This window comes from Coregonus lavaretus, assembly GCF_964263955.1.
Source record: "Coregonus lavaretus genome assembly, chromosome: 11".
In the NCBI taxonomy this organism is placed as follows: Eukaryota; Metazoa; Chordata; class Actinopteri; order Salmoniformes; family Salmonidae; genus Coregonus; species Coregonus lavaretus.
The window spans coordinates 43,825,352-43,842,935 of record NC_139998.1 but is presented as its reverse complement, the minus strand read 5'-3'; the positions used below and the strand labels follow the sequence as shown (position 1 = coordinate 43,842,935).

The 17,584-nt window shown below is 42.2% G+C and overlaps 2 protein-coding genes across 2 annotated transcripts in view; both read right to left on the bottom strand.

The window, feature by feature from the left end:
- Positions 1–14,185, bottom strand: part of LOC311137733 (AP-1 complex subunit mu-1) — a 37,181-nt gene extending 22,996 nt beyond the window's left edge. Inside the window, exons 1-7 of the mRNA XM_084172298.1 lie at positions 13,977–14,185; positions 9,334–9,490; positions 8,938–9,005; positions 8,569–8,699; positions 8,186–8,333; positions 7,864–7,990; positions 7,384–7,526 (exon numbers count right to left, since the gene is read on the bottom strand). Of these exons, the coding sequence (XP_084028424.1) occupies positions 7,384–7,526; positions 7,864–7,990; positions 8,186–8,333; positions 8,569–8,699; positions 8,938–9,005; positions 9,334–9,490; positions 13,977–14,018 (816 nt within the window). The 5' untranslated portion in view covers positions 14,019–14,185. The remainder of the gene's footprint in view (positions 1–7,383; positions 7,527–7,863; positions 7,991–8,185; positions 8,334–8,568; positions 8,700–8,937; positions 9,006–9,333; positions 9,491–13,976) is intronic.
- Positions 14,186–14,714: 529 nt separating this feature from the next.
- Positions 14,715–15,951, bottom strand: LOC311137112 (protein FAM32A-like). The gene is made up of 4 exons (XM_084171451.1): positions 15,839–15,951; positions 15,305–15,449; positions 15,114–15,167; positions 14,715–14,998 (listed from the first exon to the last, which is right to left on the bottom strand). The coding sequence occupies exons 1-4, from the start codon at positions 15,913–15,915 to the stop codon at positions 14,930–14,932; spliced, it is 345 nt and encodes a 114-aa protein (XP_084027577.1). The 5' UTR covers positions 15,916–15,951; the 3' UTR covers positions 14,715–14,929.
- Positions 15,952–17,584: the final 1,633 nt, after the last annotated feature.

Here is a 17,584-nt window from a genome sequence, read left to right as displayed (position 1 = left end):
GCAGTCATTGTGTAGAGAATCATTGTACCATCTAAACCACTGTGAAATACATTTTCCATAACTAAAAATATTGTATAGTAAACAAAAATAAACGCAACATGCAACAATTTAATTGATTTTACTGAGTTACAGTTCATATGTGGAAATCAGTCAATTGAAATAAATTCATTAGGCCCTAATCTATGGATTTTACATGACTGGGAAAACAGATATGCATCTGTAAAAAAAAAAAAAATGGGCCTCAGTTTCTCGTCACTGTAGTTTTGTGCATTCAAATTGCCATCAATAAAATGCAATTGTATTTGTTGTCCGTAGCTTATGCCTGCCCATACCATAACCCCATCGCCACCATGGGGCACTCTATTCATAACGTTGACGTCGGCAAACCGCTCACCCACACGATGCCATACACATGGTCTGTGGTTGTGAGGCCGGTTGGACGTACTGCCAAATTCTCTAAAACAACGTTGGAGGCGGCTTATGGTAGAGAAATGAACATTCAATTCTCTGGCAACAGCTCTGGTGGACATTCCTGCAGTCAGCATGCCAATTGCACGTTCTCTCAAAACTTGAGACATCTGTGGCATTGTGTTGCGTGACAAAACCGCACATTATAGAGTGGCCTTTTATTGTCCCCAGCCCAAGGTGCACCTGTGCAATGATCATGCTGTTTAACCAGCTTCTTGATATGCCACACCTGTCAGGTGGATGGATTATCTTGGCAAAGGAGAAATGCTCACTAACAGGTATATAAAAAAATGGTGCACAATTTGAGAAATATTTTTTTTGCGTATGGAACATTTCTGGGATCTTTTATATCAATCAGATCATGAAACATGGGACCAACACTTTACATGTTGCGTTTGAAGTTGGTGTACAAACCCAAAAGTAAAAGATGCAAAACCAAAACTTCAGAATGGGAAGCATAGAAATAGCACACATAGAAAATACCTACCGCTTTGTAGACTTGCTTTCAACGGGACTAAATTTTTTATTTTACCTTTATTTAACTAGGCAAGTCAGTTAAGAACAAATTCTTATTTACAATGACGGCCTACACCGGCCAAACCCGGACAACGCTGGGCCAATTGTGCGCCGCCCTATGGGACTCCCAATCACGGCCGGTTGTGATACAGCCTGGAATCGAACCAGGGGGTCTGTAGTGACGCCTCAAACACTGAGATGCAGTGCCTTAGACCACTGCGCCACTCGGGAATGAAAGATCTAACTCACATTTCTATGTGAATTTGGTTGGGTTGACCAAAAAACTAGCTTAAAATCCCTGCTGAAGACACACTTTTATAAAGATGCTTTTAATGTATGATTTCAATGTATGAGTTTAATTAGCTATCTTTTTTCATTCTCCTTCCTCTAGTCTTTGTTAATACTTGTATTTTATGATGTGAAGCACTGTTACTTGTATTGAAAAGCACTATAAAAATAAAGTTATTATGAGGGGTTATTCTTAGATGGTCAAATAACTCAAGCATGAAAAAAATCTAATTTGGCACACAGAAACTAGAGGCCATGAGTAACTTGGTCAAAAAGAATGGCACCGATTGGCCTATAGGTGGCGCCGTTATAAGCAATCTCACTTAAACCCTCATATCCACTATCCTCATTGACCTAGAGACTTGAAACTTTGTATGTAGGTGTCTTTTCTTATGCTGAAACAATTTTGCCTCAAGGGCCCATAAGGTCCATCAGGATAGATTTTCTTCCATCCAAATAACACTGGTATGCATGCCCATGGTACATCGCTTAACTTAGTTTGAGAAGAGCTACGGGATTGGTTAAGAGATGGCTGAGTTATTGTTAAATCAGGAAATCAGATTTTACGTGTCCATTTAAATCCTTGGTAAATCCACTTCACAATGGCCTATCAACTTAACTTTATCGAATACATTACCATGATGAACCATGTTAGGTTTGGCATTGATATCTTAAATAATAAGGAACCTTTTTTTTGTTAGTTTTTTATCTTGACATACATTGTTGGGAGATTTTTATAACTAACCCAAGATAGACCAAAGCCTGTTGTTTCCAACGGGAGCAAATTAATTATAGTGGGCAGAGCCAAGAACAAGCAAGGAGGTGGGCAGAGCCAACACGAGCTAGTGAGATCCTATTGGCACGTTCTAGCATTTATTTGCATATTTCCATTAGGGAATGCCTACTCTGTGAAGTGTGCAATAACTCAATTCGCCCTTGCACTCATAAACAATGAAAAATTGTGAAACTTTGGCAAAGGGTAAAGTCTACAAAACGCAGTCCACTGTTTGTTACAGATTCTAGTTTTGGAAACAGAATACTCTATGGAGATGAAATGTTTAAATCAATGAAAAGAATTTGCAGAATGTTTGCCAAAATCCATTTCGCTTCTCCAACTGCCGGCCACTGGGCTTCCTCTCATCACCATATTTGGTATTGAGTGGAAACGCCAACCAGGATGCTTCACATTTATATATCCAGTGAAATATCTGGCTCATTGCTCTGTGATGTATGGTTATACAGTGAGGGAAAAAAGTATTTGATCCACTGCTGATTTTGTACGTTTGCCCACTGACAAAGAAATGATCAGTCTATACTTTTAATGGTAGGTTTATTTGAACAGTGAGACAGAATAACAAAAAAATCCAGAAAAACGCATGTCAAAAATGTTATAAATTGATTTGCATTTTAATGAGGGAAATAAGTATTTGACCCCCTCTCAATCAGAAAGATTTCTGGCTCCCAGGTGTCTTTTATACAGGTAACAAGCTGAGATTAGGAGCACTCCCTTTAAGAGTGTGCTCCTAATCTCAGCTCGTTACCTGTATAAAAGACACCTGTCCACAGAAGCAATCAATCAATCAGATTCCAAACTCTCCACCATGGCCAAGACCAAAGAGCTCTCCAAGGATGTCAGGGACAAGATTGTAGACCTACACAAGGCTGGAATGGGCTACAAGACCATCGCCAAGCACCTTGGTGCGAAGAGTTGCTGCGATTATTCGCAAATGGAAGAAACACAAAAGAACTGTCAATCTCCCTCGGCCTGGGGCTCCATGCAAGATCTCACCTCGTGGAGTTGCAATGATCATGAGAACGGTGAGGAATCAGCCCAGAACTACACGGGAGGATCTTGTCAATGATCTCAAGGCAGCTGGGACCATAGTCACCAAGAAAACAATTGGTAACACACTACGCCGTGAAGGACTGAAATCCTGCAGCGCCCGCAAGATCCCCCTGCTCAAGAAAGCACATATACAGGGCCGTCTGAAGTTTGCCAATGAACAACTGAATGATTCAGAGGAGAACTGGGTGAAAGTGTTGTAGTCAGATGAGACCAAAATCGAGCTCTTTGGCATCAACTCAACTCGCCGTGTTTGGAGGAGGAAGAATGCTGCCTATGACCCCAAGAACACCATACCCACCGTCAAACATGAAGGTGGAAACATTATGCTTTGGGGGTGTTTTTCTGCTAAGGGGACAGGACAACTTCACCGCATCAAAGGGACGATGGACGGGGCCATGTACCGTCAAATCTTGGGTGAGAACCTCCTTCCCTCAGCCAGGGCATTGAAAATGGGTCGTGGATGGGTATTCCAGCATGACAATGACCCAAAACACACGGCCAAGGCAACAAAGGAGTGGCTCAAGAAGAAGCACATTAAGGTCCTGGAGTGGCCTAGCCAGTCTCCAGACCTTAATCCCATAGAAAATCTGTGGAGGGAGCTGAAAACCTTAATGACTTGGAGAAGATCTGCAAAGAGGAGTGGAACAAAATCCCCCCTGAGATGTGTGCAAACCTGGTGGCCAACTACAAGAAACGTCTGACCTCTGTGATTGCCAACAAGGGTTTTGCCACCAAGTACTAAGTCATGTTTTACTTATTTCCCTCATTAAAATGCAAATATATTTAGAACATTTTTGACATGCGTTTTTCTGGATTTTTTGTTGTTATTCTGTCTCTCACTGTTCAAATAAACCTACCATTCAAATTATAGACTGATCATGTCTTTGTCAGTGGGCAAACGTACAAAATCAGCAGGGGATCAAATACTTTTTCCCCTCACTGTAGTATATCCAGTCACTAAATATCCTTTCCGGAGGCAAAGTCATTGATATCATTTGGGTGATTGGTTGAGGCTTGGGGGAGTGACGTTACGCCGAGCCCTTACCAAAACACCAAACATGGCGGACAGTTTTTGTCACCATCTGAAACCAGTAGTAACCACCAACTTCAATGACAGTTAACTTAAAATTAAAAGACTAATCTAACATTCCCGTGCCCCTATAACATTGTCGCAGAGGAGGTCTTGCTAGCTAGCTACAGTGTTTGAGTCATCTCAGCCGTTTTCTTGTAAAACAGAATTAGCATTTAGCTATCTAGCTAACATGTTAGCTAGACTGCTTCTAGACTCGGGAGCTCATGGGGGCTTCATGAGCCAGCGGGTTAGAATCCAAATCTAGAGCCGTGTGTAGACACGTGCAATTGTCAATATTCTATGCTAGTTAGTGAGTTACTTTCCCAGTTATAACTGATTTTATGGTCAGCAAACAGGATTTGTGTGGTCATGAAAATTTGAGGAAGCGGTTGCTCAAGAAGAGGGGGAGACATTGCATCAGCTGGTAAGCTAGCCTATAAAATAAATCATGTTAACTACATTGCCAATTCAAAACATTTTGTGTACCCTCGTCTGGCTAGTTATCTTGGTATTTAACTATTTAGAAATTAGCAGCATGTATTAACGTCATATCCTATGTTCTGTAACTGCCCTGTCCCTGTTTCGTTGCCCTCTCTCACTCATGCCCGATGTTTCTACTGTCCACTAGATGCATATGCATTTAGTTTTAGCCGGATGTCTAGCACGCATTTTCCGTACTTGACGCACGTGCTGTGCTTTTCAACTCGCTAAAAGCTAACTAAACTCAGCAAAAAAAGAAACGTCCCTTTTTCAGGACCCTGTCTTTCAAAGATAATTAGTAAAAATCCAAATAACTTCACAGATCTTCATTGTAAAGGGTTTAAACACTGTTTCCCATGCTTGTTCAATGAACCATAATCAATTAATGAACATGCACCTGTGGAACGGTCGTTAAGACACTAACAGCTTACAGACGGTAGGCAATTAAGGTCACAGTTATGAAAACTTAGGACACTAAAGAGGCCTTTCTACTGACTCTGAAAAACACCAAAAGAAAGATGCCCAGGGTCCCTGCTCATCTGCGTGAATGTGCTGCAAGGAGGCATGAGGACTACAGATGTGGCCAGGGCAATAAATTGCAATATCCGTACTGTGAGATGCCTAAGACAGCGCTACAGGGAGACAGGACGGACAGCTGATCATCCTCGCAGTGGCAGACCACGTGTAACAACACCTGCACAGGATCGGTATATCCGAACATCACACCTGCGGGACAGGTACAGGATGGCAACAACAACTGCCCGAGTTACACCAGGAACGCACAATCCCTCCATCAGTGCTCAGACTGTCCGCAATAGGCTGAGAGAGGCTGGACTGAGGGCTTGTAGGCCTGTTGTAAGGCAGGTCCTCACCAGACATCACCGGCAACAACGTCGCCTATGGGAACAAATCCACCGTCGCTGGACCAGACAGGACTGGCAAAAAGTGCTCTTCACTGACAAGTCGCGGTTTTGTCTCACCCGGGGTGATGGTCGGATTCGCGTTTATCGTCGAAGGAATGAGCGTTACACCGAGGCCTGTACTCTGGAGCGGGATCGATTTGGAGGTGGAGGGTCCGTCATGGTCTGGGGCGGTGTGTCACAGCATCATCGGACTGAGCTTGTTGTCATCGCAGGCAATCTCAATGCTGTGCGTTACAGGGAAGACATCCTCCTCCCTCATGTGGTACCCTTCCTGCAGGCTCATCCTGACATGACCCTCCAGCATGACAATGCCACCAGCTATACTGCTCGTTCTGTGCGTGATTTCCTGCAAGACAGGAATGTCAGTGTTCTGCCATGTCCAGCGAAGAGCCCGGATCTCAATCCCATTGAGCACGTCTGGGACCTGTTGGATCGGAGGGTGAGGGCTAGGGCCATTCCCCCCAGAAATGTCTGGGAACTTGCAGGTGCCTTGGTGGAAGAGTGGGGTAACATCTCACAGCAAGAACTGGCAAATCTGGTGCAGTCCATGAGGAGGAGATGCACTGCAGTACTTAATGCAGCTGGTGGCCATACCAGATACTGACTGTTACTTTTGATTTTGACCCCCCCTTTGTTCAGGGACACATTATTCCATTTATGTTAGTCACATGTCTGTGGAACTTGTTCAGTTTATGTCTCAGTTGTTGAATCTTATGTTCATACAAATATTTACACGTTAAGTTTGCTGAAAATAAACACAGTTGACAGTGAGAGGACGTTTCTTTTTTTGCTGAGTTTATATATCACCCAGCTCTTGGCAGTGGTTCCTTGCATCATACAACAATTTTCAGTCATCTTTTTTGGCCCATGGTGTTACAGACTCTAGCTTTCAGACAAGTACCAAAAAAATATCTGTCCTACTTGTCCAAAGGACAAGTGCCAAAAAAAGTTAATGTCAAGCCCTGTAGATGATTCAATCATGGGCAAACCCTGGCTACTAGAACTGAACCGATGAACATGGGGCAATTACATTTGGAATGTAAACCTTATGTATATGTCTGTGTGAATATAAGAAGCTGTGTGAATATAAAGTCACTGCAACCTTAGATGGTTGCACCAGACCAGTTGGTGGCACTACAGATGTCATTGGCACCAGTTGCACCATAGGATCCTAGAGCAATAACTGTAGATCAAGTGGACTTTGTCTCATGCAAATGAATGTTAGATTTAAATTATGCAGACAAACAATGTTAAATATTGTGAGTAGTATATCTGTATAATCACACTGTTGTCCTATTATGTGGTCTGAACGTAGTGAAAAGTGGATATTTTATTCTGTAAAATGAGAAACCGGAAGTCATGCCACTTGCGCAGTCAGCGTATTACAGTCGTGAGAGTGTATTGAAGTATTTTGGAACGCTAATGTGGTGTGTACCAACAGATTTAAATCAACATGGTAATGCTATCACTGACTGCACATAAAGGAAGATTGCACATGAAGGGAGATAGTGCTTTCACTGATTGCACATAAACATGATAGAGTGCTTGCTATCCAACTGATCATGTGTCCTTTCTGTCATCCTGTGAATCCTGTTCATTGCTGCTCGCAGCTATATTTATTAAAGCCCTTTCCATGGAGAATATCCATTAAACATAGGTTTGAAGGCATTTCAATGGAAAATCGCCATTATTAGTCTAAGACTATACTTAATCTTTGTCCGGAAAACCGAACTATAATGACAAGCCCATCTTATACAATTAAACTGGCCTTTCTCTGATACAGTACATACGTGTGTGTTGAGGCGGTAGGACATGAGCTCAAACTCTCCGTCAGGAGGAATGAAAGAGATGGTGCGGTCATTCTCAAAGCGGGACAGACGCACACACTGGTGGAACTTTGTGTCCTCCAGCTCCACTGATTTACTCTTCCCTCCTGTGATGAGCACAGCAACAGAGAAAGATGGAGAGTTGGAGAGGGCATGAGAGGATTGGACTTGGTACAAGTACAGTTATGAGAAAAATTAAAGCTATGTTTGTAATTGAAATAGATTAGAGGTAAGAGCTGAATCCTGACTTGGGATATGTGTGCACACAACTCCAACTTTCTTGCAAATCATGCAATGATGTCTATGGGAAATTGTGAGCAAAAGGCTAAGTGTATAAAGTCAGGGCTGAAAATACACACAGAAACAGCTTTGAAATCTACATGCATTTGTCTTTTAACTGAACTGTAACCCATCCACAGTGACAAACAGTGCAGAGGAACTCACGGCCAGTGTTCTCAAAGAGAACTTTGTCGTTGAGCCCCAGACGCAGCTCAGGCATCCCTGACAGGAACACACGCATCTTGATGGAGCCCACGATCTCACTGCGCAGCACGTTACCATTCGCACTGACCTGCACATACAAGAGAAAAGGGGGAGAAGTATCAGACCTTTTACAACAATTGCAGAAATGTGTCTAAGTTCAAATGGTTGACAGTATCTCAATAAAACACTGAATCATTTTGTCATAAACAAAAATAAACATTGCAAGCCACGACTGTATTAGAGAGAGGGGAGTGTTAGAACACGACGTGACAAGGCGCCTCACCAGAAGATTAACAGACTCGATGACGTCCAGGAAGACTTCGTTCTTCCTGTACTTGATGCCCTCTGACCTCCAGGACACGGCGTTGGTGACGGTGGCAGGGGGACGCGGGCCCCCCGTGTCCAGCTTGTGCCCCTCTTGGGTGATGTACCTACAAACCAACAGAGACGGACAGGTTGAGAGGATAGGACAACAGTGAGAGAGACTGTCTGTCTGCAGCCATACTGGGTGTTTGGGTGAAATTCAAGATATACGGTACATACAGTACTGTAGATCACTACGTATCTTATCTTTAACTTGGAGGAATTTGAAAATGTTTAATGGAAGCTAAACATAGGTTTGTACAGAGTTTTGTAGACTGATTAAGGGCTGGATAGGATATTCACTCTTGAAGGATCTTGCTGTCAGTAGTCTGGGGGTAGCCAAAGTCCATCAGCTCATCCATCAACTCATAGATTATGACAAAGTTATCTCTGATACTCTCCTCTTCCAACTCCTTAAAATACTCTGAGAAAACCTGAAGAGACAAAAGACTTGAGTAAAGTTACCCCGCTGCATTTTCTCATGAAGTTGGTAGCAGTGCTTCATATAATTCAAAGACTAGCTATAACACATTTCTTACCAGTTAATCATCTGTAATAATAACCTATGGGTAATAATTGGACAAATAAGACTACGATTTTCATCACCCTCCATAGTCAACACTCTACTGGACACCATTTTAGACCATAAAATAGACAAAATATGCAACTCACCTGAATAATTTTGTAGAGGAAAGAGAAGACCAATGAGACACAAGCATTTTTCTTAGACGTTGCTACAACTGATTGAAAATATGTTAAGGTGAAGTTGATGTGGGGCTGATAAGTAAAACAAACATGAGCTGAATTCTATCTACCTGAAAAAAGTGGTCAGTTTGAGAATGAACTGAAAGTGGAATTTGCAGGAAGTGATCCTATCCATTGTGTGAGCTCTCAGGGAGTAGTAGTATATTTGACCTAAGCAATCATCACTCTCCCTTTTACCCAGAGCAAGATAAGTACAATTTCCCCATTCGTATTGGGGGCTCTAATATTGGAAAGGCAAAGGAATACTGAAGCAGTAGTTGTAAACACATTTGTGAGAGGCTGAGTGAGTGGCAGTAAGGATACGGTACAGGTTGTTGTGTTTGATCCACATGAAGCGGACCCCTCCGTGGGCCAGGATAGGGGATAAGTTGCCCTCTTCCTCTCTGTCCATGAGGATGGGCATAAAGTGCTCAATCTCTGACATGTCCACATCTCCTCTGTAGTTACGGCAGACCAGAACCTGAAAAGGTGAAACAAATCAACAGGAACTTACTCTCCCCTTCTCTATCCTCCATGTTAGGACATCTACATGGCCTGTGTCTCCTGACGACATCCTGAACTGGCATCACTGGCAATGTATTCATATCTTCAAGTGTCCTTGATATGGAACACAAAAATCTACATGGCTCATCATAACTGGACTATGCATTTGAGCCTTAACATACACTCAGTGGCCAGTTTATTAGGCACACTACCCTGTTCAAATAGTTAGCTCCTATGTACAGTGAGTCACGTGGCCGTGGCTTGCTATAAAAAGCAGGCATCGAGGCATTCAGTTACTGTTCGATTGAACGTTAGAATGGGCAAAGCGAGTGACCTAAGTGACTGAGCGTGGTATGATCGTCGGTGCCAGGCGCGCCAGTTCCAGTATATTTTCACGCGCAACAGTGTCTATAGTTTACTGAGAATGGTGCAACAATCAAAAAACATCCAGTCATCAGCAGTCCTGTGGGTGAAAACAGCTAATTGACGAGAGGTTGAAGGAGAATGGCAAGACGCTTGCAAGCTAACAGGCGGCCCACAAACAGGCGCAGTACAACAGTAGTGTGCAGAACGGCATCTCGGAAGGCACAACTCGCCGGTCCTTGTCACGGATGGGCTATTGCAGCAGAGGACCATACCGGGTTCCACTCCTATCAGCAAAAACAAGAAAAAGCGACTCCAGTGTGCACGCGATCACAAACATTGGACAATTGAGGAGTGGCCCAACGAATTCCAGTTCCTGTTGCGTCATGCTGATGGCAGAGTCAGGATTTGGCGTAAGCAGCATGAGTCCATGGCCTCATCCTGGCGGTCTCAACGGTACATGCTGATCACGGTGGTGTAATGGTTTGGGGAATGTTTTTCTGGCACAAGTTAGGTGCCGTGATACCAATTGAGCAACGTTTCCATGTCCCGAAGAATTCCGGCTGTTCTGGAGGCAAAGGGGGGTCCGACCCGGTACTAGATGTGTGTACCTAATAAACTGGCCACTGAGTGTATGTTCGCATCCTCAAACAGGCCTTTGGATGGGGGAAACTGTTGGTGATCATGATGACAACCATGGAAAGTAATGGCTCTCGTCAGGCTTGTAGCCGGCCGCGACCGGGAGACCCATGGGGCGGCGCACATTTGGCCCAGCGTCGTCCAGGGTAGGGGAGGGAATGGACGGCAGGGATGTAGCTCAGTTGGTAGAGCATGGCGTTTGCAACGCCAGGGTTGTGGGTTCGATAAAATAATGTATGCGCTAACTGTAAGTCGCTCTGGATAAGAGCGTCTGCTAAAATGACTAAAATGTAAATGTTGTAATACAGCCTACTGTTCATAAGACCACCACCATTATCATAATCATCATCATGTAGAATTTGTCCTTAATGCATCACGTGATCCATTGAACCAGTCCATCCAAAACCAGTCCAGCTGGTGGGGTAGCTAGCTAGCTAAGTAACGTTACTTTCCTGCAGTTTTCAAAGCACTACTGATCCGACACAATGTACCGATGCTCGTTTGAAAATGAACATTATCACGTGATCAATGACGTCCGAAGCTTCGTTGATTACGTGGTTTTTCAAACGTGTGTTCCAAACGGCGAGATCCCACTGATCCAAGCTGCTTTCAAACACGGATCTCTACTGGACACCATACTTACTATGTACAGTACCAGTCAAAGGTTTGGACACACCTAATAATTCAAGGGTTTTTCTTTATTTATACTATTTTCTACATTGTATACTAATAGTGAAGACATCAAAACTATGAAATAACACATATGGAATCATGTAGTAACCAACAAAGTGTTAAACAAATCAAAATATATTCGAGATTTGAAATTCTTCAAATAGCCACCCTTTGCCTTCATGACAGCTTTGCACACTCTTGGCATTCTCTCAACCAGCTTCACCTGGAATGCTTTTCCAACAGTCTTGAAGGAGTTCCCACATATGCTGAGAACTTGTTGGCTGCTTTTCCTTCACTCTGCGGTCCAACTCATCCCAAACCATCTCAATTGGGTTGAGGTCGGGGGATTGTGGAGGCCAGGTCATCTGATGCAGCACTCCATCACTCTCCTTCTTGGTAAAATAGCCCTTACACAGCCTGGAAGTGTGTTGGGTCATTGTCCTGTTGAAAAACAAATGATAGTCCCACTAAGCGCAAACCAGATGGGATGGCGTATTGCTGCAGAATACTGTGGTAGCCATGCTGGTTAAGTGTGCCTTGAATTCTAAATAAATCACTGACAGTGTCACCAGCAAAGCACCCCCACATCATCGCACCTCCTCCTCCATGCTTCACAGTGGGAACCACACATGCAGAGATCATCCGTTCACCTACTTGGAACCAAAAATCTCAAATTTGGACTCATTAGACCAAAGGACAGATTTCCACCAGTCTAATGTCCATTGCTCGTGTTTCTTGGCCCAAGCAAGTCTCTTCTTATTATTGGTGTCCTTTAGTAGTGGTTTCTTTGCAGCAATTTGACCTTGAAGGCCTGAATCACGCAGTCTCCTCTGAACACTTGGTGTTGAGATGTGTCTGTTACCTGACGTCTGAAGCATTTATTTTGGCTGGAATTTCTGAGGCTGGTAACTCTAATGAACTTATCCTCTGCAGCAGAGGTAACTCTGGGTCTTCCATTCCTGTGGTGGTCCTCATGGGAGCCAGTGGTTTTTGTGACTGCACTTGAAGAAACCTTCAAAGTTCTTGACATTTTCCGTATTGACTGACCTTCATGTCTTAACGTAATGATGGACTGTCGTTTCTCTTTGCTTATTTGAGCTGTTCTTGCCATAATATGAACTTGTTCTTTTACCAATTAGGGCTAGCATCTGTATACCAACCCTACCTTGTCACAACACAACTGATTGGCTCAAACGCATTAAGAAGGAAATAAATTCCACAAATTAACTTTTAACAAGGCACACCTGTTAATTGAAATGCATTCCAGGTGACCACCTCATGAAGCTGGTTGAGAGAATGCCAAGAGTGTGCAAAGCTGTCTTAAGGCAAAGGGGTTGCTATTTGAAGAATCTCAAATATAAAATATATTTTTGTTTAACACTTTTTGGGTTACTACATGATTCCATGTGTTATTTCATCGTTTTGATGTCTTCACTATTATTCTACAATGTAGAAAATAGTAAAAATAAAGAAAAACCCTGGAATGAGTAGGTGTGTTCAAAGTTTTGACTGGTACTGTATATAGTTAGGATTTTTTCATGTAGCGTCAGCTGAACGATAGCTCAGCAGGTAGAGTCACAGGGTCTCGGGGACCAGAACACTCAGATGACAGGGAATGGGGGCGAAGGCATATTATTTTTTGAATCGTTTTATGTGACACCACAGTTTCTGCACATTGTTACTTAAAAATGCCCAATGCAGAAATTGCTCCGCTACTTCCTGGTTGTAAAAATTCTAATAGGTCACCTAATTTTAGTTTTTGTGACAAAACAGGCAAGTATAGTGTAGAGAATCATTGTACATTTTAGTCATTTAGCAGACGCTCTTATCCAGAGCGACTTACAGTTAGTGAGTGCATACATTTTCCATATATTTTACCATCTAAACCGCTGTGAAATATATTTTCCATAATCAAAAATATTGTATTTTCAGCTGTTTTAAGCTGGGGTACAAAACCGAAAGTTAAAAAAAAGCATAAACGAAACTTAAGACTGGGGAGCATAGAAATAGCACACATAGAACAGATCTACCTCGTCTTACTTGCTTTCAATGAGAATGACAGATCTATAAGACTTTTCTATGCGAATTTGGTTGGTCTTCCAAAAACCAACATATTGCAGCTTTAAACATTTAATTTTAGTGAGTAAAGTATAAGCTTCTGTCTTAAGGATCTTACATAATGCCATAGATTCCGTTTCTGACAGCAAAAAAAGGGAAGCATGATATAAATTGCTAATCTGCAATGCAATGGTAACTGCCTACTACGAAGACTAGCGACTAACCGCTGCGCCATTGAAATTTGATGAATAGTGTGGAAAAAACGTATATATAAAACATCACACGCTACTTTTCATTGCTGACCAACAGATATAATTTACATTTTAGACATTTAGCAGACGCTCTCATCCAGAGCGATTTACAGTAGTGAGTGCATACATTTTAATACTTTTTTTTTTCATACTCGAACCGGCGCGCCAGGCACCGACGATCATCACTAATGTCAATTGTGTTCAAAACTCCGAGTAATGAACCTTTTTTCGGCACAATTTGGTGAAAGCCCCTAAGGCTTCAGAAAGCCTCGGTTTCCCATCACTACTTTCCCGTGTCAACATCAAGCTCTCAAATTCAATACTCTATATTTTTCTTAGAACGTAAAGTAGCTAGCTTTATCTTGTAATTTCTTCATCAAATTGTGCGATGCATTAGTAGCGACATTTTTTTATGTGAAACATATTTTATTTAGATTGCTAGCTAACGTTAGCTAACCCAGATATGTCCTGTCCTCTTACCTTGCCTTTGAGGTCTAACACGTAAACCGCACTTGCTGACATTTTGCTTCTAGCTTGCCGTAACTTACTACGAGTTGGTAACGGTGAGAAATATATTTATAATATCTAAATATTACAATATAAAAGTATGTAGCGGTACGGTAGCATCCAACTAGGAGTGCTAAGTGTTCTTCGCTACCATAGACCGGGTTTTGTGCACACGTCACTTCACAAACCAGAAGACACAAAACGTTATATGCTCCACTTCCGGGAAGCTGTCACCGCCTTTTCCCAACACAAATGTCTCATTCGTACATATTTAGATATAATTTGGTCCATATTGTTTTCTATTACAAATTAATATATGTAGAGACTACACTGTACTTACTTATGCATGTGGTGGTATAAGAGACCAGGGGCCATATACACAAAGCGTTTCAGAATAGGAGTGCTGATCAAGGATCTGTCAATATAATCGTATTCATTAGATCAGCACGTCTACTCCTACGATTTGTGGCCATGGGCCCAGAGCTCAGCCATCTACTCATAGAATTAGGAATAATAATAATTTAATAGGATCTCTATGCCTCTACTTTACAAATAGAAGGCTCTGCAGTTGGGCCTGTGGAAAATGCCATCTATCTGATGCGTTTCAATTTAAATCTCTTTGTACAATCTTTACAGAAATTAACTGCACACATCCAATACTAACGTAATCAATATTAAGGTGTATAAATGAGTGAATTTCAAGAGACAAGGAAAAGTAACTAACTTTAATAAAATACACATGATTACAACAGCATTCCTGTGTAATCTAGTATAATTCAGCATATGGAACCAAAATGTATTCACACAAAGGGTGTGTTCGTAAATTCACTCTGGAGTGTCAGAGTGCGCTCAGATCATGGATCACAACCGCCATAAAGGGAACTTCTAAAGCATATTCTAAAATAAAAGTGATCCTGGAGTCCTCTTCATTTGGTCCAGCTGACTTTAGGAATATCGTAATGTTCTGTCAGGCTGTCCAGGTGACGGTTGAAATCCTGAAATACAACAAAAATACTGTTGTTTATAGTATGCCAGGGGTTTGTAGAACTCAAATTTCTCCAAGCGTACTTTCTGAATTACAGTAAATGCATCAAATAATAAAGGTCTTACCTCAACTCTCCGCTTGTGAGTTTTTTCTGCTTTGTTCAAAATCCTCTCCATTTGCTGAAAGAAATTGAAAAGGTGGGGGTGAATAATGGTATTGTAAACTGGAATTAATTATTTCATCACATGACCTACATTGTCTCTATGTCAGTGCTTTAACATCAATTGGACAATACATTTAGGACAATGAGGATTACCCTCTTCTCTTGCATCTTGTCAAATGCGATTTGAGCTGGTGTTCTTTTGTCAATGTATCCACTCTTGGTCTCCTCCTCTTCGTTTCGATTTGTATTAATTTGCTGCTCCAAACGTTGCTTCTTCTCCTTGTCCTTCTTCTTCTTTCTAAAATAGTAAAATAATGCCAGTATATGAAAGGCTGTTGATGAGAAGCTAGCAAGGTAGCTAACTAGTTAGCTAACGTTACATAGTTACGACAGCTAAAGGTTTGAAGCAAATAGTAGATGTCTGTTTACTTGCACTTAAAGCTACATGAATTTGAGTAGGCTGACACTAGCTACGTATGTAACAATTTACAGTGAACAACCGATGATGTTGCTGTTGTTACCATGTGTGCTTGTAGCTAAGCTAACTTTAGCTGGTTAGCTAACTTAGCTGGTTTATAGGGACAGAGAGCTAGCTACTCTTTCACGTCCCAGGTGAAAGAGATACATAGGTGTGGACAACTTTTAGAGCACATTGACTTATAAGTAATAATAACATGAAATACATACTTTTTACCTGCGGAAACAACTCCAATCCCTTTCAATTTCAGGGAGCCACTCTGGACAGTGGCGTATTGATCCGACATCTTCGTTGTTGTGGATGATGATGATGATTCTTCTTCTTCTGTGGATTTTATATGGCGGTTGGCAACCAACTTTAAGGCGCATTACCGCCACAAACTAGACTGGAGTGTGGACCAGAGACAGTGAAGGTCTAAATCCTACCCAATAATCTCGTCTCCCTAAGGAAACGAAATACATAATGAAATACTACATCCCCTGAAGATTTCCCCAGCAGTTCACTTAATCCTGGCTCTTCAACCCAGTCTCAGCCTTGTGACTACACTTTCCTCCCTTCTCTCTCGGCCTGAGGACCTCCCTGCCCCCACCTTTTCCTGGATCTTATACAGGTGTCTTCCCTTACTCTCCCTGTTCCACAACTCCTGCCACATATTTTTAACCACTGTTCTTATTAACCCCTGGGCTTCTGCTTTACTGATTGACAGTAAGGTAGCTTAGTGGGTAAGAGCGTTGTGCCAGTAACGGTCGCTGGTTCTAATCCCCGAGCCGACTAGGTGAAAAATCTGTCGATGTGCCCTTAAGCAAGGCACTTAACCCTAATTGCTCCTGTAAATCGCTCTGGATAAGAGCGTCTGCTAAATGACTAAAATGTTTAATTCCATCTCAACATTAGGATGTTTAAGAGCCTGCTTGGCGATAATATCCACTTCCTCATTCCCCTCTACTCCCACATGAGCTGGTACCCAGAGGAACATAACAAATACCCCCATCTGTTTCACCCTATACAAGCACTGCAAAACCTCATACAATACATCATGTCTGCTCTGAGACACACATGAGCTCATCAGTGCTGCACAGGAGTCAGAGCAGATGACTACCCTGTCTGGCCTCACCTCCTCCACCCACTCTGCAGCCAATAGTATGGCCAACAACTCCATTGTGTAAACAGATAAATGATCTGTTGCTCTTTTCGTCACTGCCACCTTAAACTCAGGAACACTAAAAGCTATGAATATGACTATAAGTCGCTTTGGATAAAAGCGTCTGCTAAATGGCATATTATTATTATTATTATTAATATATTCAAGAAAGCATAGTATTGTTTTCTTAAATGTTCACTTACAACTGAATCTACTCATTCCTCAACATCTCTTACCCTCTCAAGCAACCCTAGATCTATCATTGGCTGAGGGAGAAACCAAGGTGGGATAGCAGGAAGAACCACAGAGGGGCTAAACTCCCTCCGAAACAACCCCATCTCTCTTGCCATGCAATTGCATATCCATCCAAAGCTTATATTCAGATTTCGTTCATGTTCCCAGCACTCTAGGAGCACCTTTTTTGCAAGATGTGTTACGTTATGTTCTTGTAGATTTACCCAATATGTCATGGCTAGCTGTTCTTCTTAACTTTAACAGCATCTCTCCCAACTCTACCTGCATCGCTGCCACCGGGGAGGTCCTGAGTGCTCCACAACATATTCTTAGGGCTTGGGCCTGGATAACATCTAGCTTTTTTAAAGATGTCTGAGCTGCTGATCCATATGCTATACTTCCATAATCCATTGATTACCTTAACAGCGCTATATATATCATTTTCAACTCCATTCTATCTGCCCCCCACTCCATTCCTGAAAAGTAATGCATCACATTCAATATTTTCTTTTCTTTGACAACTACTCTGTTAATATGCTCCGCCCATGTCATTCGAGTGTCAAACCAGACCCCCAGGAAC